The sequence below is a fragment of the Falco naumanni genome, chromosome 1, assembly GCF_017639655.2.
Source record: "Falco naumanni isolate bFalNau1 chromosome 1, bFalNau1.pat, whole genome shotgun sequence".
NCBI lineage: Eukaryota > Metazoa > Chordata > Aves > Falconiformes > Falconidae > Falco > Falco naumanni.
In genome coordinates this window covers 38,098,281-38,119,747 of record NC_054054.1, presented here as the reverse complement: position 1 = coordinate 38,119,747, position 21,467 = coordinate 38,098,281, and the positions used below count along the sequence as shown (strand labels likewise).

General features: G+C 61.6%; 3 protein-coding genes and 2 non-coding genes across 16 annotated transcripts in view; 1 reads left to right on the top strand and 4 right to left on the bottom strand.

The window, feature by feature from the left end:
• Positions 1-283: 283 nt before the first annotated feature.
• On the top strand, positions 284-8,700 carry IDH3B (isocitrate dehydrogenase (NAD(+)) 3 non-catalytic subunit beta). Of its 3 annotated transcripts, none has more exons than XM_040589975.1 (12): positions 284-408; positions 829-909; positions 2,593-2,691; positions 3,544-3,664; positions 4,088-4,148; positions 4,474-4,606; positions 5,044-5,177; positions 5,618-5,720; positions 6,179-6,325; positions 6,448-6,542; positions 6,639-6,699; positions 8,542-8,700. In XM_040589975.1, the coding sequence occupies exons 1-12, from the start codon at positions 373-375 to the stop codon at positions 8,617-8,619; spliced, it is 1,149 nt and encodes a 382-aa protein (XP_040445909.1). In that variant the 5' UTR covers positions 284-372; the 3' UTR covers positions 8,620-8,700. The 3 variants fall into 3 exon arrangements, with proteins under 3 accessions (XP_040445909.1, XP_040445899.1, XP_040445918.1); XM_040589965.1 differs by having other exon boundaries at positions 7,086-8,700; XM_040589984.1 differs by lacking the exons at positions 284-408; positions 829-909 and adding an exon at positions 1,870-2,485 and having other exon boundaries at positions 7,086-8,700.
• A 176-nt stretch (positions 8,701-8,876) lies between these two features.
• Positions 8,877-12,942, bottom strand: NOP56 (NOP56 ribonucleoprotein). Its single transcript, XM_040589998.1, has 12 exons — positions 12,848-12,942; positions 12,549-12,638; positions 12,262-12,376; positions 12,020-12,181; positions 11,711-11,909; positions 11,300-11,487; positions 11,011-11,162; positions 10,719-10,819; positions 10,254-10,402; positions 9,948-10,069; positions 9,631-9,762; positions 8,877-9,471 (listed from the first exon to the last, which is right to left on the bottom strand). Exons 1-12 carry the CDS (start codon positions 12,848-12,850, stop codon positions 9,247-9,249), a joined length of 1,638 nt encoding a protein of 545 aa, XP_040445932.1. The 5' UTR covers positions 12,851-12,942; the 3' UTR covers positions 8,877-9,246.
• LOC121082792 lies at positions 9,843-9,911 on the bottom strand. Its single transcript, XR_005826122.1, has one exon. It is a non-coding gene; the product is annotated as a small nucleolar RNA SNORD57 (small nucleolar RNA).
• On the bottom strand, positions 10,143-10,213 carry LOC121082793. Its single transcript, XR_005826123.1, has one exon. It is a non-coding gene; the product is annotated as a small nucleolar RNA SNORD56 (small nucleolar RNA).
• A 331-nt stretch (positions 12,943-13,273) lies between the features above and the next one.
• The window catches only part of DCTN1 (dynactin subunit 1), an 84,221-nt gene continuing 76,027 nt past the window's right edge, over positions 13,274-21,467 (bottom strand). For 7 of the 10 annotated variants that reach the window (XM_040589845.1, XM_040589893.1, XM_040589854.1 and 4 more), the window contains 11 exons: positions 21,190-21,351; positions 20,709-20,840; positions 20,307-20,435; positions 19,763-19,905; positions 19,028-19,194; positions 17,442-17,456; positions 16,686-16,819; positions 15,311-15,500; positions 14,401-14,477; positions 13,889-13,978; positions 13,274-13,737 (listed from right to left, as the gene is read on the bottom strand). In XM_040589845.1, coding sequence (XP_040445779.1) covers positions 13,600-13,737; positions 13,889-13,978; positions 14,401-14,477; positions 15,311-15,500; positions 16,686-16,819; positions 17,442-17,456; positions 19,028-19,194; positions 19,763-19,905; positions 20,307-20,435; positions 20,709-20,840; positions 21,190-21,351 — 1,377 coding nt within the window. In that variant the 3' untranslated portion in view covers positions 13,274-13,599. The remainder of the gene's footprint in view (positions 13,738-13,888; positions 13,979-14,400; positions 14,478-15,310; positions 15,501-16,685; positions 16,820-17,441; positions 17,457-19,027; positions 19,195-19,762; positions 19,906-20,306; positions 20,436-20,708; positions 20,841-21,189; positions 21,352-21,467) is intronic. The other 3 variants (XM_040589817.1, XM_040589874.1, XM_040589883.1) reach the window with 1 other exon arrangement.

Below are 21,467 nucleotides of genomic sequence, written 5' to 3'. Positions count from 1 at the left end.
CTGCTCAGCCCCCCCCCCCTGCCCCCAGCGGTGAGGGGGCACAGGGGCTCCCGGGGTCCCTGGGCGGGGCTATGGGGGGGGGGCTGCAGGGCATTCATGGGGGGGCCCGGGGTGTGGGGTGATGGAGGCCCGGAGCACGCCCTGGGGAGGGCTGGAGGGGGGTGTCCCTGGCTGTCCTCGAGGGGGGTCTCAAGGGGGGCCCTGTGGTTTCAATGCCCCGCCCCCCCGCCAGGGGGCGCCGCAGGGGATACTGCAGGGGTCGCCTCGGCCCCGCCCCACGCGCTTCCTGCCGTGCCGCAGCCGCGGTGCATTGTGGGCCGCCCCACGCGCGTTCCGCCGTGCCGCAGCCGCGGTGCATTGTGGGTCGGCGAGATGGCGGCGCTCAGCGTGGGCCGGGCGGCAGCCGGGGTGAGGCGGGGCGGGGGCTGGGGGGGCTGGCTTGGGGGTGTGACGGCTCGGGCTGGGCCGGGGGGGCGGAGGTGTGTGTCAGGCTGGATGGGGGTGTGGGCCCGGGGGTCAGGGTTTGGCCTGCATGGGGGCGGTCAGTCTGGGCTGGGGTAAAGGCCCAGGCTCCAGGGGTGAGGGGTCTGTCCGAGCTGTGGGGGTCAGGCGGGGCAGGGGGGGTCTGCCTTGGAGGGGGGAGGGTTCGGGCTGGGCTGGGGTCGATGCAGATCGCGGTTGGGGGGCTTGGCCTTGGACGGTGTAAGGCCTGGCCAGGGGGATGTTCGGGCCGGGCCCGGGGGTGTTAGTTTGGGCTGGGAGGGCTGTGCAGGGGAGGGGGGCACATCCATGCTGGGGGGTCTCACCCTCCTGCTGCCTCTGCCCCAGCGTCTCCTGCGTGCCCAGAGCCTCGGTGTGTGGAGGAGCCTGCATGCCTCTGCTGCCCTCCAGCAGATCCCACGGGCCAAGGTGAGAGCAGGAGTCCCCCTCGGGCCCACCCTGACTGCAGCCAGCCCTGGCACTTACTGCAGGGCAGGGAGCTGCTGTGGGGAGCAGGGCAGCGGCGGTCCCTGGACACTGGAAGTGCTCCTGGGTGAGCTCTGCCTGGTAGAGGCAGCTTTTCTTGCTCCTGGAGCAGCACATTCTCTGGCCTTGCTACCTCCTCCCTGGAGGTTCCTCCCCAGCCCTCTGACCCCTGGTGTAGCCTCACAGCATGCAGGGGGCTGCTGGCAGTGTTACCCTGGCAAGTGTTCTTCTGGTTAAAAACCACGAGCCAGAGCGTGGCATTGATTGCAATAACAAAAATTATTTTGATCAAGCCCTTGTCATTTAATTCTGAATTTAGTGTAGCTGTCTGTAGTAGTTAATAAAAAATAATACAGAAAATAACACAGTTGTTAGAAATTGAATAACGTAAAAGCAAGTATTAGCTTAGCACATACAAGTGTTGTTTGTTCTCTGTCAGGAGTCAGTAAGAGCTGTGGCACAGAGATGAGTTGTTTTCTGTAGGACTGAGGGAGGAAGGAACACCACAAGTGCCGGGTAGCGAATTAACATTGTGATTGCTACGTTCAGCCTGGCAGGATGTCTGGTTCCTGTCTATAAGCGATGACATCTTACATCGGAAGAGAAGGGCTCAGCACTGAGACTGTTCTGTTGACCTTGAGCTTATGTCACGGTTCCCTCTGCAGATGCTTTGCTGCTTCTTGAAATTTAGTTGCTGAACGGTAGGCAAGGTTTTCTGCCCTGGAACTTAGATTCTGAGATGTTAAAAATCAAAAGCAAAGATTATCTTATCTTTCTTTTCGCACTTAGTCTTTCATTGTGCCTTTCCATGATCATCATTTGCCTACACTTCATGTCACTGATACATATGCGTTTCTGGAGTCATATTGGCATTGATACCTGTTTACTCCATCTGTTTTCAGATTAAATTGTTGAGTGGAGTTCTTGTCTCTGACTGTGACTGTCTAGTCCCTGAGGCTGGCTCTATGAAATCCCATGTCTGGAGGTCAGCTCTGTACAGGGAATTACTGGCTAAAGAAGGTGGGGATTAGTGAAAGGACTGGGTAAGAATAGGAGGCAGCTACGCAGGCAGCATTGATTTGGAGGTGGATCGTGTGTGGAATGTCTTAAGAATTATCTTTGACACTGCTTTTTGTTCAGGACCAAAAAAACCCCACACTCAACAAAAAGCTGTGAGACTATGTGAGTACAACAGGAGGACAAGATGCACGCAGGAAAGCTGAGGAGATCCTGAGGACATGAAGTAGGAGTGAGGGAAACTTGGTGACACCAGATTGTGCTGTTAGCACCCAGTAAGAAGGATTTGTGCTGTACAGAGGGAGAGATCATACCTGGAGACACCGTATAAGGAAAAGGTCTTTAGGTTGCCAGTGGATCACAGGATACTGGGTGTCTCTGCTGTGCGGTCTGTTCATAACAACACAGGAACAGGAGCTCTTTAAGTTAAAGCTCGCTGTTAGTACTGCAGTAAATGTTTCTAACTTAAAATTGTGCTACGGGTGCAGATATTCTTCGTGTTGTAAGTAACCTTCCTCTAGTTCGCTGCTTGCCTGTTCAGGGTCCACTCTGGATTAGGCTCTGGGGTGCAGCAGCAGGAGGTCTGACTCTTCTTTGCTTTCTGCGCAGTCAGAAAATGCGAAGTCTGAGGGCATGTTCCAGGTCACCATGCTGCCTGGAGATGGGGTGGGCCCGGAGCTTATGCACGCCGTCAAGGAGGTGTTCAAGGTAAGGGTTCCTGCCCCTTGATGGGGCAGGGTGGATGGAGGAGGGAGGAGCAGCAGCTGCAGAGTTGGTTAAAGACGCTGCTGATCCAAAGACCCTCCGGAACCAACCTGTCTGTCTCCTCCGGTGTAAAGAGGGCTGTCCATGAAAACCCTGGGATCTCACCCTTTCCGTAAAAAGCCTCAGCCTGAGCAGCAGTCTTGCAAACTGTCTCATTCTTCAGTGTGAAAGTGTTTCCAGCCTGGGACTGTGTCCTGGAGCCAGCAGGGTCTGGGTCTATCACCTGCTCAGTCCTTCTCCTTCTGCTGAGGCAGCAGCAAGCACTGATGCTGTCCGGGCTGGTGACAGGGAGGACACAGGCTGTCCTCACTGCTTCTGTCGGGAACATGGCTGCAGGGCTGTCACTGGCCAGCTTCGGAGCCCTTTATGTCCTTCTGGCCTCCTTCCCGATCTGTGACGAGCCCTGCCCTCAGGCAGCAGCGTCAGGGAGTGTGGCGGGGGAGGAAGTCAGTAGTTGGTCCTGCTGTCTTCTAACACATCAAAGGCAGCAAGCGTGGGGTTGTCTGCCACGTTGTCGGTTATGCAGCTGAAACTAATTACAGTAAGGAAGGGGAGTCCTGGTGATAAAAGTGACAGAAAACATCATTGGTTGGAACTGAAGTGACCCAGAGGTCCAGGTCCAGCGTTTCATGAGCCCTGTTCCCTCTTCTCGCTGAGCAAGCCCGGCTGGTTTAAGGCTTCATGTCCCAGCTCTCCAAGCCCCGCTGTCGGCAGCAGCCCTCTGTAACGTGCAGCGTAACTTCCCTGCCAGGTCTCTGGTCTGACGGGGCACCTCTGTCTGCCTTTCTCACGCAGGCTGCCAGCGTGCCTGTGGTCTTCGATGAGCATCACCTGAGCGAGGTGCAGAACATGGCGTCAGAAGAAAAACTGGACCAGGTGGTTGACTCTATGAAGGAAAGTAAAGTTGCCCTGATAGGTAAGGACTTGCGCTGTCTGTCTGGCAAGAAGGGGCTCTCCACTCTGCCCGCAGGAAACGTTGCCTTATCTCAGACACCATTAGGTGCTTTCAGAGGGCAGGATTTTCTGTGCTTAGCTCCTGGAGCAGGAAATGTGCTGTCTTTAAGCTAAGCAGCAAATTACTGAAGTACTTACTGAACTTAACCAAAGGGGAGGTTATATTTAGCTTCTGCTTTTCAAACAAGATCTAGTACGGCCCAGAGAAGCGAAGGGCCTGGTCAGGGTCCCATGTAGCAAGAAATGGGTCTGTGCACTTGGCTAAGGCTCTGTCGGAGCAACCCCTGTCCCAGCCCTTGCTGCCCTCTCGCTTGAGTTCAGGCGATGCTCTTAGTGGCTGTTGGTGCGCTCTGTGTTCTTACTCTGGCTCAACGTTGTCCTGCAGGCAAGATCCACACCCCCATGGAGTACAAGGGAGAGCTGGCTTCTTACGATATGAGGCTCAGGTGAGCTGGGTCCCCTGCTCGGCTGCCCGTGCTGGACACCAACGCATTGGTTGCTGGGAAAAACATACTGTGCTCAGTCGTGGTGGTCTGCCACCGAACCGGGGCCGAAGGAAGCGAGTCTAGGTCAGATGGGAAATTAACAAGGTTCCTGAGGGGAAAAGTGGATGGACAAATAGAATGATCAATAGCTGTGGGAGGGGGTCTCGGGAGGCAGGCATGTGTTCGCACCATCACCAGCTGTTTCTCCCAGTACTTGTAGGGAACAGTCACAGCCCCTGAAATAGCTCATAACAAAGCGCTGACTCTGCTGCTGCTTCTCTGGCAGGCGCAAGTTGGACTTGTTTGCAAATGTTGTCCATGTGAAGAGCTTACCAGGCTATAAAACACGCCACAACAACTTGGACCTCGTGATCATTCGTGAGCAGACGGAGGGGGAGTACAGCTCCCTGGAACATGAGGTACGGGAGCCTCCCTCCAGCACGTGCTGCTCTGCTTGGGGTCATTGCCGGCCTCGCCGAAGGACAGTGTGTGCCCCAGGATGTGTAGCTTTCCTTGCTGCCAGAGACACGCTCCCACTTCCTGTACCGGAGCTTTCAGCACTGCTGAGGAGGTGGCTGGAGCAGCAGTGATGTACTGAGTGACACTGATGAAATTAGGAAAATTTTTAGTGATAGGAATACACGCAGACCCAAGGAGGGTGGTGGTGGGCTACAGGAGGGGTAATGCCAGAAAAAAGAGAGATGGGTGTAAGGAACCTCTTGATGAGGGTGATCCAGCATCGGGCAAAGACACCTCACCTCTGCCTCGAAGTACCAGGACTGTCGGCGTGGTGTGGGTCGGGGTGCTGGGCTGCACAGCGCCCACGACAGCTGCTTGCCCTCCCTTTCCTGTCCAGAGCGCAAAGGGAGTCATCGAATGCCTGAAGATCATCACCCGGGCCAAGTCGCAGCGCATTGCCAAGTTTGCCTTTGACTATGCCACCAAAAAAGGGCGCTCTAAGGTCACAGCTGTGCACAAGGCCAACATTATGTGAGTGCCACAGGAGCAGGGTGGGAGCGCTGTCTGGCTGTCAGGCACGCGACTGCTGTCACGTCAGGGGCCTTGTTGCTCTCCGCTTTTGATCCCAGGCAGAGCAGTGCCGGTCTGGTTCCGGAGAGGCTGGGCTTTCCCTGGGAATAGTGGCTTTTTCCTCTGTATGGTCTTGTCTCTGGCATGAGCCTTGCTGAGGCCCAACAGCTGCGTCCTGGAGGCTGTCAGCAGAGAAGGGGAGAAGCTCTGGCACTAAAAGCTGATCCCTTGTGGCTCCCCCTGGGCCCTGATTTCACAGCCTGTGGCTGTGGGGGTGCAGTGGTGTGGGGTGCACCTCCCTGCCTTGCTGCGGAGGGACACCAGTTGCTATTGGGTTACCTGCTGCTGTAACGATTTCACTGCTGTCCTGCCAACCCTATGGTGTGTTTCTTGTCTCACAGGAAACTGGGCGATGGGCTCTTCCTGCAGTGCTGTGAAGAAGTGGCAGAACTGTACCCCAAGATCAAATTTGACACCATGATCATCGACAACTGCTGCATGCAGGTGAGGATCCCGTTCCCCTGCCCCCAGACCTGTTCTGCACCTCCGGCTGCTGCGGGGCCTGCTGAGCCAAGCCGTAACGATCTGAAACCTGAAAAGCCACTGACAGCTTGACAGGTCCAGGTGGCCACCCTGGCCCCTGGCCCGAGGTTTGCTCCTTGTGCAAGACAGGAGCCTTCACCCTGCTCTGCCGCAGGGGAGGGCTGGAGCTGCAGGGGTTGAAGGCAGCAGCTACGGTTCATCTGGCCTTGCAAAACCCTGCCAGGTGGCATAGGTCTGTTGTTCCCCAGCTGCTTCAGCAGGGTCCCCTCTCACTCAAGCGCAGTTTGGGGAAGTTTTCAGACACGGTGGGTTCTGCTACCTCACTGGTTTTGTGACCCGGCCTGTCCTGGAGGCTGTCGATCTGCCTGCCGCCATGTGGGATGTGCAGGGCCTCATGTCCTCCTGTTCCCTCCATGCAGCTGGTGCAGAACCCCTACCAGTTCGATGTCCTTGTGATGCCGAACCTCTATGGAAACATCATTGATAACCTGGCAGCTGGCTTGGTGGGCGGCGCTGGCGTGGTTCCTGGGGAGAGCTACAGCGCCGAGTATGCAGTGTTCGAGATGGTGAGGTGTCTCGGCTCCCCGGAGGCTGCTGTGCTGTACTGGCACACCCCCGGTTCCTGGGGGGTGCTGCTGGGGGCAGGGGTGAGGAAGATGGTCCATCACTGTGGCTTTTCCTCCTGCAGGGCGCCCGCCACCCCTTCGCGCAGGCTGTGGGCAGGAACATTGCCAATCCCACTGCCATGCTGCTCTCGGCCGCCAACATGCTGCGGCATCTCAAGTAGGTGCCTTTTACCTGGGAGTGTGGTGGGGTGGGCAGCGCTGCCGGGCGTGGGGGCTGATGAAGCACTGACCGCGGCTCCTTTTCTTTCACCAGCTTGGAATTTCACTCCAACTTGATCTCGGATGCGGTGAAGAAGGTGATCAAAGTCGGAAAAGTGAGTGTTGTGCAGCTGGGCTTGCCGCCTGTCTGTAGCTGTGAGTGTTCGTGGTAGCAAGCCGCTGTGTTCTCCCTGACGGACCAGCGCGAGCCTCCGGCCTCCTCGCCTCTTTCCAGCTCATGCCACGTGGCTGTACTCGGGAGCAGCCAGGCCGCCGCACCTGTCTCGGGGGCTGCTGCTGCCTGTAGCGGTGCTTGCTGGCTAGGGACACTAGGGACGGTCCGGCAGGGCTGGGGGACAGCTCACACGCTGCCCGCTGGGGTCTCTGGCAGGGTGCCTAGAGAGAAGCTGCTCTGCTGTCCTCTCCCCTCTTGCAGTTGTTTCACTTGGTTCACGATCACGTTTCTCCCTTGTTTCTCCCCTTCCCTATGTTGGATTTTTAGGTTCGGACACGGGACTTGGGCGGTTACTCCACCACTTCTGACTTCGTGAAGTCTGTGATTGACAACCTGCACCCCCACTATGGTGCCTAGGAACCCCGCTCGCCCTGCGCAGTCGGGGACCTCACTGCGCCCTGCAGCAGCTTCCCGTAGCTTACAGCCCAGCGCCACGTCCCTCCCCCTCCTGCCTGGTGCAGCCTGTCCCGGGGGGCCCCTGGTGCCCCGGGGGAGGAGGAGGAGGGCAGTTCTCCCTCCCACCCAGCCCAGAGCCCAGTAACCAGCCCCAGTCGGGCTTGCCAGGTGCCTCCGCTGTGCCTCCCTGCGAGGAGGGCAGCTGGGGTGACTTGGGAGGGGTGAATGGGCAGCGCCCCGAGCTCAGTGGGTAGCGCCCAGGGACTGGGGGGACCGTGGTCACTGTAGGAGCCTTCTGCCCACAGCGGCATTAGCAATAAATGGGACCACAGGGCTGCAGTCGGCTGCTCGTGCAGGGTCTGCGCGCGTTTTCTGGCACAAGCGCATGTGTAGGGTGAGGTGGCTACAAGGCTTTGTCACCTCCCACTCACTGGGACCCAGTGTGCAGTTTGGGGCGCTGTTGTCGCCCCCTTCACGGGTTTGTGGCTGGTTTCTGAGGGCCGGGGAGTGCAGGGCTGAGCCGAGCTGCAGCTGGGTGTTGGAGCGGCCTGGTGAACTGCGCAGGACGTTGTCTGCGGCAAACACTTGCCCTGCCAGGCAAGCCGTGGGGCTGGGGACCAGTGGTGCTGTGGGGCAGGCCACGGGGGCTCTGTCCTGGCAGGTGTGTGCGTGAGAGAGCGACTGGGACATGTATTTAGTGCGGCGCTGTGTATCTGTCTTTGCAATAAAAGGGTCCAATGCTTCACCCCTGCCCACACAGGTGCTGTTCCCCACCTGGCCCTGCACGACTCAGCGTTGGCTCAAGGTCTCGGGGGCACCTGGGGGTGCCAGGGCCAGAAGCTGGGCTGGCAGAGTATAGGGCAGGGGGAGCAGGGCTCAGCACCGGTCCTGCACCCCCAGTGCTGGCCCCTCACCATCCCCTCCACCCTGCTGGGGTGGGTGAGCCCAGGAAGCGGCTCTCCCTGGTGGGGGGAGCTGCCAGGAAATCCTGCTGCTGCAATTCCTGCCTCCCGCCCGCCCCCCCCCCCCCCTCAAAACCTGCCTCGAAGCAGCTGCTGGCAGAGGGGCTGGTGCCCACTGCCAGCGCCCCTCATCTCCTGGGTCACTCCCGTGGGGCCAAGGGGGCCGGTGCTGGGACTGGAGACAAGGCCCACTGCAGTGCTGCCACGGGGCAGTGTGCCTTCAGCCCCGCTCCCAGCTCCAGAAGGGACACTTCTGGAGCTGCCAACAGCCTCAGGGAGCCTGGTCCGCAGCGCACAGCAGCCGGCTCCCCAGTGCGCTGTGGGGGCCCCCCTCCCTCCTCACTAACGCTCCCCTCTCCTTGCAGGTGCGCACGGCGGACATGGGGGGCTACGCCACGTCCATGGATTTCACCCAAGCCGTGATAGCTGCCCTGGATGTCTAGGGCCCCTCGCCTCGTCCTCCCTGTTCCCGCCGTGCCCACCTGGTAATTTATTGCTTCCCTCTAATAAAAGTAGCCTCTGCATGACAGGGCTCGGAACACTCGCTGCGCCAGCTCTTCCCTCCTTGCCCCCCCGCGAAGGATGGCTGTGGCAGTGTGAAAGTGCAGGAACAGCACCGTCACCTCCCACCTGGGTGAGGGGAGGTGAAGCCACGCCAGGGCCCATTGGACGAGCAGCACTACAATAAGTCAGAAGAGGATGAACAATGACCTCAGCCCTTTATTGAGGTCCGGTCACACGGGGTGGGTTTCTGCCCCACGCAAGCTGTGGGCATTGGCCCAGTGACAGCTGCCACGTGCAGCCTGAGCCACCCCACGGGAAGGGGCCACAAGGAAGCAACACTGCATAGGCACAGCATGCCAGAGCACTGCCCCAGGGACTGCTGGCACCTTGGCCTGGGCAAAGGGACTCACCCAGACCATGGGGTGCCGCCAAACGCCTTCGATGTGGTCGTTCCGTTGTGTTATGCTGCCATGAAATGCTGGTGGCCACAAGGGGCCACGCTGAGCTGACCCGTCAGTCTGTGAGTCCATACTGCTGGAGTACGGCCTGGCTCCAGCTCCACTCCCCTAATCCTCCTCCGAGTCCCTGGCTCCCTTCTTCTTCTTCTTCTTCTTTTTCTTCTTTTCCTCCTCCTGGTCAGCCTCTACCGTTAGTTTCCTTTTCTTCTTGGGCAAGGCCTCTTCCTCCAGCCCATTCTCCTCTGGCTCCAAGACAGCCTCCACCTCATGCTCCGATTCGGCCTCCTGCTGCTTCTTCTTCTTTTTCTTCTTCTTGGGCTCGATGTCGTTCTCCTGAAGGAAGCTCAGAGTTGGCAGGAGCTGTGCCTGGCCCAGGGAGCCCGGGCCCCACCCCACAAACCCTGCACAGCTGCAGGACAGGCAGGACCATCGCTCTCCCTCCGCAGGGGCTCCCAGCCCCCCCCCCCCCCCCCGCCCCGCCCCGGCCTTCACCTGTGTCTGCAGCGAGTTCTCCGCCTCCTCTGCAGCTGCAGCCAAGGCCTCCAGCCGCCGCTTCTCTCGCTTTTTCTTCTTCTTCTCCTTCTTTTCCTGCTTCCTCTTGACCTCAGCCACCACCTCACTTGCCTGAGGAAGGAGAGCAAGAGCTCCTCAGTGCTGCAGAAGGTTCCCAGCCCAGGATCCCTCACCACCCTGCGGCACTGGTTGGATCAGCCTCATTAAATCAGTCTTTTCCCTCCATGGTGGGTCAGGATGGTAGTTTGACATCATGTCCAACAGCAGGGCCTGGCTGGCCCCAGCAGCAGCCTTACCTCCACCACGGCCTCCTTCATCACCTCCAGGTTCTTGCGGGGCGGCTCCCCTGTCTCATAGAAGGCCAAGCGCTCCTCCACCTGTTCCCGCAGCTTGTCCCCAAAGACACTGGTGGGAACCTCTGCAGGGATGAGAGAGGGGCTCAGCACCCAGCATCCTGCCCACCCCAGCACCCGATGCCCCTGCCCCACGCTCTGCTCAGACCACAGGAGTCACCATTCACACTGTGAGATGCTGTTGACGAAAAATATTCCCATCATGGCAGAGCTGCCTGGCTGCCCCGCCTGCCCCGGCCCTGCGGGCACCTGAGAAACAGTCGATGCGAGAGGCGATGGTGCACTTGTTGGCCAGGTAGCGGGAGATGCGCCCCTTGTTTTTGGCGGCTGCTCGTCCGATGAAGGTGGAGTGGAAAATAAGCCCGTACTTGGGAGTGTTCCCTCGTGTCTTCAGAGCCCTGGAAGCAGCCGGTGTGGCGGTTGGGGTGGTGTGGGGGTGCCTGGGGGCGAGGGCACCCCCAGACTGGAGCTGCCACCCACCGCCCTCCTCCACCAGCAGCCCCGGCTCTCACCCGCAGGCAGCACAGCCACCTCCCCCCTGCCCCGCTAACCTGCGGGGTGCCCGGGGCACAGCCCCACCAGCAAGACACAGAGCTACGGTGGTCGCTCAGACTGGGGCTGGCTGCTCACAGGCGCGCGAGGCCGCAGAGGCCCAGCACGTCACAGCCAGCGGCCCAGGGGCCTGCCATCACCGCGACCACCCTGCAGTGGTACCTGAAAAGGGCCTTCTCAGCCCCCAGGATCTGCACCGTCGAGGCTGGGTACTTGGCCAGGTTTGTCAGGCTGCCGGCATGGGAGATGAGGCGGGCGCCCACCTGGGAAGGAAAAGGGTGGGTGTTACGGCTGCTCCCCCCCATACGAGCACAGCTCCAGGCTGTGTGCAGCCCCCCGGGACAGGGATCAGCAGTAAAAGGTGTCAGCAGCACAACTCAGTGGATTGACAGATTCACTCAGACATCATCTCCATGGCCCGGGGCAGCCCAGGGACGCAGGCACTCGCACTCACCACCTCCCCGATGAGGGCTGAGAGGCTGGGAGCCACCTGGCTCATCTTGGAGCGCAAATATTCCTGCAGGCCCTTGCGGTACTCTGAGAGCGAGATGACACGGCTGGAAAAGCTCTCGATGTTGATAAGGTCGAGCGGGGAGATGTCCATCCCTGGAGAGATGAGTCAGGGGCTGAGCAATGCCCACTGTGTGGCCAAAGCCCCCTCCCAGGACAGGCAGGTCCCCTCCTGCCACAGCTCAGCCCCCCAGGAAGTGTTAGCGGAGCCGTCACAGCCCATCCCCACTCACCCATGGAAGAGCGGGAGGCCTCCAGGATGGCCTGGGCCTTGGCGCTGTCCATGACGATCTCCTCCAGTCCCTCCAGGCTCTCCTCGCTCAGCTCCTTGCGGTTTCCGATGAACTTGGCCAGCCGGCAGTACGTGTAGTTCTCAGAGACGATCTTGATCAGCTCGGGGAAGTGGTACCCATACCATTCCCTGCAGGACAGCGTCAGTGTCACAGCCCACCCCTCGCGCACCCCTCGTCCTGCGTGTGGCCCCCAGGCAGGCTCCAGCCATGGCACTGCTGACCAGGCCAGGCCGCCTTCGGGGCGCTGCTCTCCCTCCCCGTCCTGTACAGGCAGCCGGAGGGGCAGCTGCCTGTGGTAAGCGTGGGGAGACGGGCCTGTGCCCCAACCCGGCCCCCTGCCGCCCCGCTCACCGCACGCGCATGGAGAAGGTGTTGATGTCCTTGTCCAGCTGGTCCAGCAGGCTGATAGACTGGATGATCATGTTGTCCACGCGGTTCACGTTGAATTTCACCTTGGCCCGGGAGTAGCTGTGCCCAAGGCCCAGTTGGGCCTTGGAGGCTGACTGGGCGGTCAGGCCCTTCACCAGTGCGTGGAAGTGCAGCCGGATCCCTGCGGGGGCACCGAGCGGTCACTGCCCACGCCCCCCCCACCCGGGGTGTCCCCTCTGCCCCCACACTCACCCCACCGAGGTGTCCCCTCTGTCTCCGCCCCGCACTCACCCCGCAGGATCTCGGCCACCACTCCCCCGGTCTGGCACTGGTAGCCCAGCTCCTCCAGGATGGCAGCCCCGATCTTGGCATCGGCCACCCCCAGCAGTGCTTTCTTCTTCTTGGCCGGCATGGAGGTCTCCAGCAGCAGCCGCAGGTCCTCATGGAGGATCCCTGCGGGAGGGGCGGGTCAGCGGGGCCGCGCCGTTCCCCGCGGGGAGTCCCGGTGCCCGCCCCCCCCCCCCTCCGCTCACCCTCGGAGACGGCGTTTATGTTCTCCAGCGCGCTCTGCGCCGACTTGAAGGGGGCGAAGGCCACCAGCTTCACCACGTTGTGGAACTTGCCGATGGTAAGGACGCTCTCCTCCACCTGCGCGGCGGCCGGTCAGACCCCGCCGCCACGGGGAACGGGGGCAGCACCCAGGGACCGGCCCCCGGGCGGCAGCACCAGGGCACGACCCTCACCCCGGGCGGGACAAAGCCGCCCCTCGTCCCCCGATCGCGCCCCCCCCCCCCCCGCTGGGGACCGGGGCGGCCCGTACCTGCGGCAGCAGCAGGCTGATCTCCTCCACCTCCCGCACGGCGAACAGCGCGTAACCGGCGGCATGCTCGAACAGCACGTGCAGCAGCACCTGCACCGGCACCAGTCACCGGGGCTGGCGCTGGTCCCGCTCCCGGCCCGCCCCGCCCCACGCCCCCTCCCCGCCTTGGCACAGGAACCCCCAGCCCGGCCCCCGCCGTGCTCCGGTCCCCCGCACGCCCATCTCCGGCCCTCCCGGTCCCCGGCCCGGCCCGATGCGGGCGGATGGGGCCGGCGCGGCCCAGCCCCACGGACACTCACCATCCCTCCACCACCGCCGCCGCCGGAACTGGCACCGCCGCACCGGAAACCCGCCCCTCCCGTCCGCGGCCAATCAACGGCAGCACCTCGGCAAGCCCCACCAATCAGCGCAGGCTACCGTAACGGTGGCGCCGCCAGCCAATCAAGTACAGGACGGCGCGGTCCCACCTCCTTTCGCCTCCTTTTCCAATCAGGCCCAGGCAATGCCTCGGCCTCCCGCCCCTTCCCGCTCCTCTGACCAACGGGGGCCGCCTGCGCGCGTCCTGCGCTCCGCCCCTGTCCCGCGTTTCGCGCCCTGACCTCCCGCGGGGCTACACGTGGTGGGACCCACCGCCCCCCCGGTCTCTACATCGCCCAGGATCCCCCTGCCCCTGCCCTCCATCCCCCCCGGCGCAGTGCCGGCGCAGGAAGGCGCGGGGCCGCGGGCAGCTTCAGGGCAGCTTTATTCGAGAGTGCGAGTGCCGGGGGGGCCGCGCGGCTGGGGGGTCGCAGCCCCCGGCCCGCAGCGGCCCCACGGGGCGGGGGGGTGGTGGGAGGGCTCCGGCCCCCCCGGTGCAGCCCCGCCGCGGCGGTAGGGGGGTCCCAGCGGCCGTAGTGTCTTGACAGCGGCGGGGCGGGGGGGGGGCCCGGCTCGCCCCGGGGTTCAGCAGCTCCGGCTGCCGGGCAGGAGCAGCGGCCGGGGCCGGCAGGGGAGAGGCAGCGGAGGGGTGCGACGAGCCGCAGTCTGTGCGGGGCGGGGGGCCGTGCCCGGCTTAGGAGGCGAAGTGTCCCCGCAGCTTGTGGAGCAGCTCAGGGGTGAGGAGCAGCCTGTGCGCTTGGCTGTGCCCCGGCGGGCAGGGGAAGGTCACTTTGCCGTAGTAGGCCATGCCCTCCTCCTTCTCCTGCTTGGCCTGCAAGGACACAGCGACCTTAGGGGGGGGGGCACAGCCGGGGGGGCGGCCCCCCCTCCCCAGCCACCGCCACGTACCACCCCGGAGCAAACTGGGGCGGCGGGGGGGGGGGGGGGCATGGAGGCTCTTGCCCCAGCCCAGGGGGTCTCACCTTCAGGAAGGAGGAGGAGGGGAAGATGCCGAAGTTGGTGGATACGCTGGCGCCCAGCTGCTGCTGGACCATCTCCCGCATCGTGTCATCCTGCGGCAGGAAGAGCATGGCACGGTCATCCCCAAACTGCGTGGCTGCTACTGCTGTGGCAAACGCAGGCCCTCCACCCCACCGAGCCCCTCACCTCCTCACCAAGTCCCTTGCTGCTCCACTGAGCCCCTCACTACCGTGCTGAACCCCTTGCCGCCATGCCGAGCCCCTCACCGCCCCACAGCCCCGGGACTCAAACCCAACTTCATTTGGGAAAGGGGCAGCACCTCAGCCCCGCTGTCACAGCTGGAAGTGCCATAGGACACCAGTGACGATGCTCATATTGAGACGTACCAGTTTGTTCCCCCCACGACGCAGGGGGACAGGAGAGCTGGGCCTGGGGGGCCACCAGGACACCCACCCTCCCGCCCCAGCAGCAGCCAGAAGGCAGCCTGCAGCTGGCGTGGGGGGGCTTGCCTTACCCTCAGAGTGTCGATGCTGTTTTTGAGGGAGCACAGGCGGGCCGTCTGCTCCAGCAGCCGCGCTGATGAGCTCCTTGCTGCAGAAAATGGCAGGAGATGAGAGAGGCAGGTGCCCTGCGGGCTGGCGAGGCACGGGCAGGGCTGCGCGGGTGTAATGGCAGCACCAGCACCCATCCAGCGCTCTCTGCCCCGAACACCTCCACCGTGGAGCAGCGGGGCCACCTCGCTCAGCCCTGACAGCCTGCTGCTGGGCATACAGCAGCACCGGCTCATCCGAATGCCGACACAGGGGAGGGAGGTTTAGAGGGCGGAGGAGAGGGAATGTGTCCCCCTCGGGGCTCGAGGGCCAGCCAGCCACAGCTGCAGGGCGCACAGTGCCTGCAGAGCACTCGCCCACCTCAGGTTCTTTGTTATGGTGGGAGGTTTTGGGGAGTGAGGGGCTCCCAGCTCACCCAGCAGCGCTGCAGGGAAGAGGCTGAGCCATGCTGACTCCAGGGAGCAGCTTCAGCCCCTGTGCTCTGAACCAGTGCCACACTGTCCACAGACACATGGATGCCTGCAGCCAGGGGGACGGGGACAGCCATGTCCTGCAGGCACAAGGCCATTCCCTGCTGCACAGGGAAGCCTGGTCAGTGCGAGCAACGTGGGATGACTGCCACCAGAGCAGAGCAGATCCCTCGCAGGCAGCCCTCAGCGGGTAGGCAGGAGCTCTGCCCCGCAGCAAACCCTGCTCTGGATGCTGGCCGGACGGGAAGTGTGTGCCAGTCCCTCCCCAGGGCAGAGAGAAGATGCAGAGCTTGCTCACAGACTGTGGGCCAAGCTCCCTCTGACTTGCAGCTGCCTGTGCCCACCCCACCCCACCCCCCGCTCCCCAGGTGCTTCAGCCAAGGAAGGTTTGTGTAGGACCTACTTGACTTGGTCTGCTTCATGTCTACAACCTTGGCGTTGGCGCTCATCTGATAGAGGGTTTCCAGGAGCTGGCTGGTCTTGCGATACAGCGTGTGCGTGGCCAGACCTTCTCCCTGCTTGTTCTTGGGGAGGGACATCTTGGGTACCTGCAGAGGCGTCAGGCTGGCCAGCTCCATCTTCATCTGGGCTCCCTAGGACCAATGGGGAGAAGGTCATTAGGGGCAGGGCACTTGTTTGGGAGGAAAGGAGCATGGAAAATGTGGTGTAAAGGCAGCAAAACGAAGAGCCGAAACGAGGGGAGGAAAAAAAAAAAAAGGCATAAAACTATAGCCAAAACCACCAGAGGCTGGATCTTCCAAGGGTGGGAGCACCCACGGGCAACAGTGATGCCCCAAATGCAGCAGGACACTGGAGGAAAGCCCTAGGACAACCAGCTGGGCACACGTGAGGCTTGGGGACGGGGAAACAGGTTGGCACCTCAGCACTTAGAGAACTGTTACTCAACAGCAGCCATATGTGTGACTCATTAGATGTAAGAGCTATCATTAATGGCTTCACAGTTGTGCATAAGTCTGCATAATTACATGTCTGTGAATTAATATTAGTGGAATGTTGTTCGGTTAATTAGATTATTTGCTGCTTTGCCAATTCCCTCATAGTGCGTTAATCAATAAATGCCTTAATCAGCCTGCATCAGCCAGCATCTGGAGTCCCTGGTCTGAAGGCGGGATCAAGGCTCGGCAGTTACAGCACTGGCACTGCCAGCCACTCCAGCTCCCAGCCACTGACCCTGCGCTCAGCCCCTTCCCCAAAGGGCTCAAAGCACGTCACTAGTGGAGAGCTCACTGCGAGCCCCGCAGCACAGCTGTGGCTCCTGAGCATCGCCAGATGTGGTGGACTAAGCACCCTTCCTCCAGCTTATCCCAGGTACACTACATCCCAGGCCGACCACCCTCCCTGGCCTCCTGGTACACAACTTTGCCCAAGACCACCAGCTGAAGGCAGGCACCAACCTGTGGCAAGCCCCCAGCCCAGAGCCTGCTGATGCAGGGAGATGAACGCCCCCCCCCCCCCCCCCCCCCCCCCCCCCAGCAGTGCCGCAGCGCAGCGGGACAGCCCCTCCCTCAGGCTGCCATGCTCCTAGGGTGCAGCCTGAGCTTCTGGCTGCAGAAACGGGAACAGTGCGGCTGTGCCCTGGCGGACTCTTTGCAGAGCCCCACTTTGTACAGCAGAGTCCAACATGCGTCTCACCATTCCCGTTTCTTTTCTGGAGGAAACCCACAGTGCAGAGGGCAGAGCTGCTCTGCCGCACTGGAGGGAGCACATCAGCGCGCCCAGGGACCCGCCACAGGGTGAGACACCTCCCTGCACCTCACCTTGAGCTGGTTGTTCTCATTCTTGAGGTGCTTGATGGAAAGCTGCAGGGCATCAATTTGCTGGAGAAGAAGAGGTGAGTCCTTTACCTGGACAGGTCCTGAGCCACCTCCTGTCACCTGGCCGGCACCTACACCTGCGGACAGGCACGAACAGCATCAGCAATGTCACATGTGAGCGTGGAGCAGGACTGCTAGAGCAGTGCTGGACATGCAGACAGACTCAGCAAAGGGACGAGTGCCTGCAGCACAGGGGGAAGCAGGGCCTGCCCATGTGTGCCCACACACTGATGGAGCTGTCACCGACATGCGGCACCTCCCATGGAGAAGGCCAAGATGCTAGCAGGCTGGGGCAGCACCTCACCCTCACATGTCTCCTCAGCAGCCTGGCACTCCCAGTGCCCACTTCCCAAAGACGTGGGGCTGTGCCAGGCTCTGGGCACTGTGGGGACCCATCTCTCTACTGTGGGAGTCGCACCACCCTGCACCTGTAGGGGTTTCATGCTCATCACTCCCTTCCTGGGCTCCTAGTGCTGTCCAGGTGCACACCAGCTTCGAGCTCCCCTGCGCCACAGGCTGCTTGGCCTCTGAGCCAAGTGCTGCCCTTGAGCAGGACCTGCATCCTTCCCCCTGCTCCCAAACCAAGCCTTGTCCCAGGGCCATGCTTGGGTGCCTTGGGACGCTAGTCCTCCCCTGGCATGCACTTCTGGGGGCTGGAGGTGGTGGGGAGCACTGGCATGCTGGGGTGCAGTACTGTACCTCTCTGCTGTTCCTCTGCAGTACAAGGAGAGGAGCCAGAGGAAAGACAAGAAGAAGCAGAATTAAAGCCGAGGATTGAGTCTGAGAGGAGCCATGGCCAGAGAAGCTCCGGTCAGCCATGGCTGTGTCCTGTGCCAACCCCCATTCCCCTGATCCTGGGAGCAGTGACCATCCCAGTAGCCCTGCTGGGGCAGTGGGGCTCCGTGTGCTGCTGCTGCTGGATCTGGCCAGGAGCCAGTGAGCCCTGGCTGTAAGCGCGGCCATGCGTGACCCGAGCAGGACAGGCAGGCACCCATGGTGCGGCTCCTGCAGAGCTGGCCCATGACAGCCCCACCCTGCTGCGCGCCCCAAGGCCTGGTGGCCCACGCTGACCTGCTCCAAGCTGCTCTGCCTGAGCCCCCCTGCGCAGGGGCAGAGGAGCAGCACCCGCAGGCTGCCCCGCTGCACCCGCTGTGCACTGCACCCCTGAGAGCTGGGGTGCCCCCGGGACGCACTCCCTGTGCCCCTAGCTCCCTTCTCTGAAATCCAGAGCTGGTGAGCAGGCTGCTGCCGGCACCGTGCTCACGGCGCTGCATATGCTGTTTGGGAGTGAGAACACGCTGCCAGTGTCCCCAGGAGCCAGAGCATGTGGCCACAGTGACTCAAGGGAGAGGCCGCAGCTCCAATAGAGCCAGAAGCTGCTGGATACCAGCAGCCAGGCTGTATCCAGGTACACCTGACCCAAATCAGGTGAAAAGGATCAGGCACCCACTGGATCCCTGCCACGCTGGGGCCAGAGGGCCAGGCTACTCCACAGCCACCCTGGTCACGGTCCTGAAGGACACCCGAGCTCTCAGTTCTGTGGCTATCCTACAGCCAGAGCTCCTGACAAAGATGTGGAAGACCTGCTTCTGACACCAGCAGTTTTTGCAGGACTTTTCCTCCAGAGTGACAAGGAAAGCGCTAACACCCCGGCTAGCCGGTGCGAGGACCTGCAGCCTCAGGAACCTGCCTGCCCTGCCTTGGAGAGGAGCAGCAGCACAGGTGGGTACTGCCTGCAGCAAGGACATGCCAGCCGGCAGGCGCACACCACTGTGTCGCCATGGGAGTATCAGGGCTGTGGGAGCATCCCAGTGGCAGGACGGGCCCACAGACTGGGTGCTACAGCAGCCAGAGCGGGGTGCCCCGCCACCAAGGGCCCCCCAGCCCCGGCCAGCCGCAGGGACACCCAGGCTAGCTCCACAGGGGTGCCGCCGCTGCCCTGCCCACCTACGCAGGGAACTGCTAGACAGCACTGGGGAGCTGCCGGCGCTCCCCACACTCCCAAAATCATTACAGCCTGCATGCCCCCTGCCCTCTCCGCTGCCAGCGCAGGGGGGGCTCTGGCTCGCCGTGGGAGGGCTGGCAGGCAGCACGGCTGGCTGTCAGAGCATGTTCCCAAGCTCCTGCCGGCAGCCTGAGCTCCCAGGCAGGCACCGCAGGGTATCCCCCCCCAACAGCTCCTGGGCTCCATGTCGGGAGGACATCCCAGGCTCCCTTTCCAGCCTGCACATGCCCCACACCAGCTGCAGAAGTGTTTGAGCGCTCTGGGGACGCTGGTTACGCACCTCCGGCAATGCCAGACACGATGGAGGCCACTCCGGAGGCAGGGGCGCCGCGCAGGCCCTCAATGGTTCGCTTCGACTGGTTGTTCAAGCGCTGCTTCAGCTCCACTTTCTCTGATTCCAGCTGATCGATATCTGCCTGAAGAGCATCCATGGTCTCCTCAAACTCCCTGGGAAGAGCACACAGAGTCACAGGTGTACCCGGAGACGCTCCTCCAAAGGAAAGAGGCAAGCAGTCCAGGACCCAAGAGCTCCTGGCTTTGCCACGCATCCTGCTTCAAGCCCAAACCTGCTGACCCAGAAGCTGGAGCGCCACCAGCCTCCACTGCGGACCGCAGCACAGCACACAAAGGAAGTGTTTATCCACACGAACCCAGCGTCTCCTCAGCTGTTTTGCCCAGCTTTCACACCGCCAGGCAGTCCTCCCTCCGCCCTGCAGGCTGCACCTCCCTGCTCCTCCACCAGTCGCTCTGCCAGCACACTTGTGGCAAGAGGCATGTGGAGCACAGCAACGGTGGTAAGAACATGCCGGGACAACAGCCCTTTCCACAAGAGCATTTGAACAGGACCTTTCCCAGGACCCTCTGCCAGCCTGAGCTCTGCCACGCACCATTAAAATATGCTGGTTCCCCTGTGGATCCTCCACTAACCCACAAGTCCTCCCAGTCAGCCCAAAGGCCCACCAGCTGTCCACTCCTCACCAGAGACCCTCCTACAGCAGCCCCCTCTCACACTTACTTCTCTTTCTTTTTGAGCAGCGTCTGGGTCTCATCCAGCTTTGTCTGTATCTTTTCCACACGGTCATCTGCATCCTTGGATGCACTGTCCAGCTTCTTCTCCAGGAGGCTGAGCCGCACGTTTGCTTCACTGAGCTCCTCGCCCTGGAGCAGCAGGAAAGAAATTCAGAGAGCTCCAGGGACTGGGGATAGTGGGCCCAAGGAGAAGCTCCTTGCAGTGCCTGGTGGGAGCCCGCACAGAAATCACAGCTCCTACCCACACTGTGCCTACGCTTGGCACCCAGGCACAGGCACCCAGCACCACTACTCGCCGGCGCAGAATGGCATGGGGGAAAGGCCAGGCCAGTCCCTGGCAGGGAGGTACCAGGCAGGCAGCACCTCCCTGGCAGCTGGAAGGGTATTTCCAGGAGAAAATCTGCCCGGGACTCGGGACCATTGGCTCCACATGCAACAAATCACCTGGAGCACGAACACGACCACTACAGCAGCAAACATCTTTTCACTGACCAGCCAGGAAGGCAGAGATCAAGCGAAGAACTGCTTACCTTGATCTTGAGGGACTTTTTCAGTTCTTTGATGACTGTCTCCCTGTCCTCCAGCTTAAGCCCCAGACCTTCAGCATCAGTGATCTCTGCCCGAAGAGCTGCTGCCCGTAGGTCAGCAGGTGGGGTGGGCTGCGACGGAGACCAGAGGAACAAGATACAAAATCAGTATTTTATGCAGAATTCCAGTAACTGCAGATGGGTCCATGCGGCAAGAAGGGGACTGACCGTTCCCAGCCTCCCCAAATCCTGCAGGCAGCTGCTGCACCTCCACAGCTCTCTGCCCCACATCGCACCCAGAAGCCAGTCTCCTGCCAGGGGAGGGCACAGCAGGACCGTGGGAGATTACAGAGCAGCTCGGATCCTCCCACTGTGCCCGAGGCCCCTGCCCCAGCTGAAGCCCACCTTCGACTGTGGCCTATCCGCGTCGTATTCTCCCTCCTGCATCGCTGTGGCCATCTTGTTCATGGTTGCAATGAGGATGCTGCAAGACTGACGCAGACACTCATAGGGGTTGATGCCCTGCATGCCATAAATCTGAAAAGCATGGGAAGAAAGTGGCAGGTAGCTGCGGGCTGGGCTGACAGCCCCCCACTACAGCCCCCTCCTGACTCCCCACAACATGCCACAGGCCTTGAGGCTGCAGTCCCTTTGCGTGGCTGCGGAGCAAAGCCAGCCGGGGGGAATGACAGCACAGAGCAGGGGACCACAAAGTCTTTGGCATTTTGGCATTTGGCCATATTCCCAGGAGTTTATTCCCAGCCTCCACAAGGCTCTCCCATCCAGAGCTGCTCAAGGGCAGGTCCGTAACACTGGAGTGAGATGGGTCCCAGCCGCGCCGTGCTGCAGCAGGGAAGGGGGAGCAGTCCGGAAAGGGATTTCCCACCTGCTCGCTTGCTTTGAAGGCCAGATCCTCCAGCTTCACCGCCTGCAGCCCCTCGTTCTCTGCCAGAGGAGCAATCATCTGCGCCCCAGCAGCGGCCACCTCCTGCAGCACAGCCACCACCCATGTTAGGTGCTTGCGGCAGTCCAGCAGCGTGTCCGACACCTGGAAGTGGGGCAGAAGCAGGATGGTTGAGAAAGGCACAGACAAACGGGCTGCGTTCCAGCTCGCTCCCCTGGCGCTGGGGAAGCTCCTGGCTGCACAACACTGGCCTCAGCCTA

What these genes read in the sequence shown, in the direction of transcription:
- IDH3B (XM_040589965.1), top strand. Translation starts at nt 373, where the DNA reads ATGGCGGCGCTCAGCGTGGGCCGGGCGGCAGCCGGG. An exon ending in TCTTACGATATGAGGCTCAG is followed by an intron (nt 4,149 to 4,473) that starts GTGAGCTGGGTC and finishes CTTCTCTGGCAG; the next exon opens with GCGCAAGTTGGACTTGTTTG. An exon ending in AACATGCTGCGGCATCTCAA is followed by an intron (nt 6,543 to 6,638) that starts GTAGGTGCCTTT and finishes TTCTTTCACCAG; the next exon opens with CTTGGAATTTCACTCCAACT.
- NOP56 (XM_040589998.1), bottom strand. An exon ending in ACCTTCTCCATGCGCGTGCG is followed by an intron (nt 11,488 to 11,710) that starts GTGAGCGGGGCG and finishes GCTGTCCTGCAG; the next exon opens with GGAATGGTATGGGTACCACT. An exon ending in AGAACTCGCTGCAGACACAG is followed by an intron (nt 9,472 to 9,630) that starts GTGAAGGCCGGG and finishes AGCTTCCTTCAG; the next exon opens with GAGAACGACATCGAGCCCAA.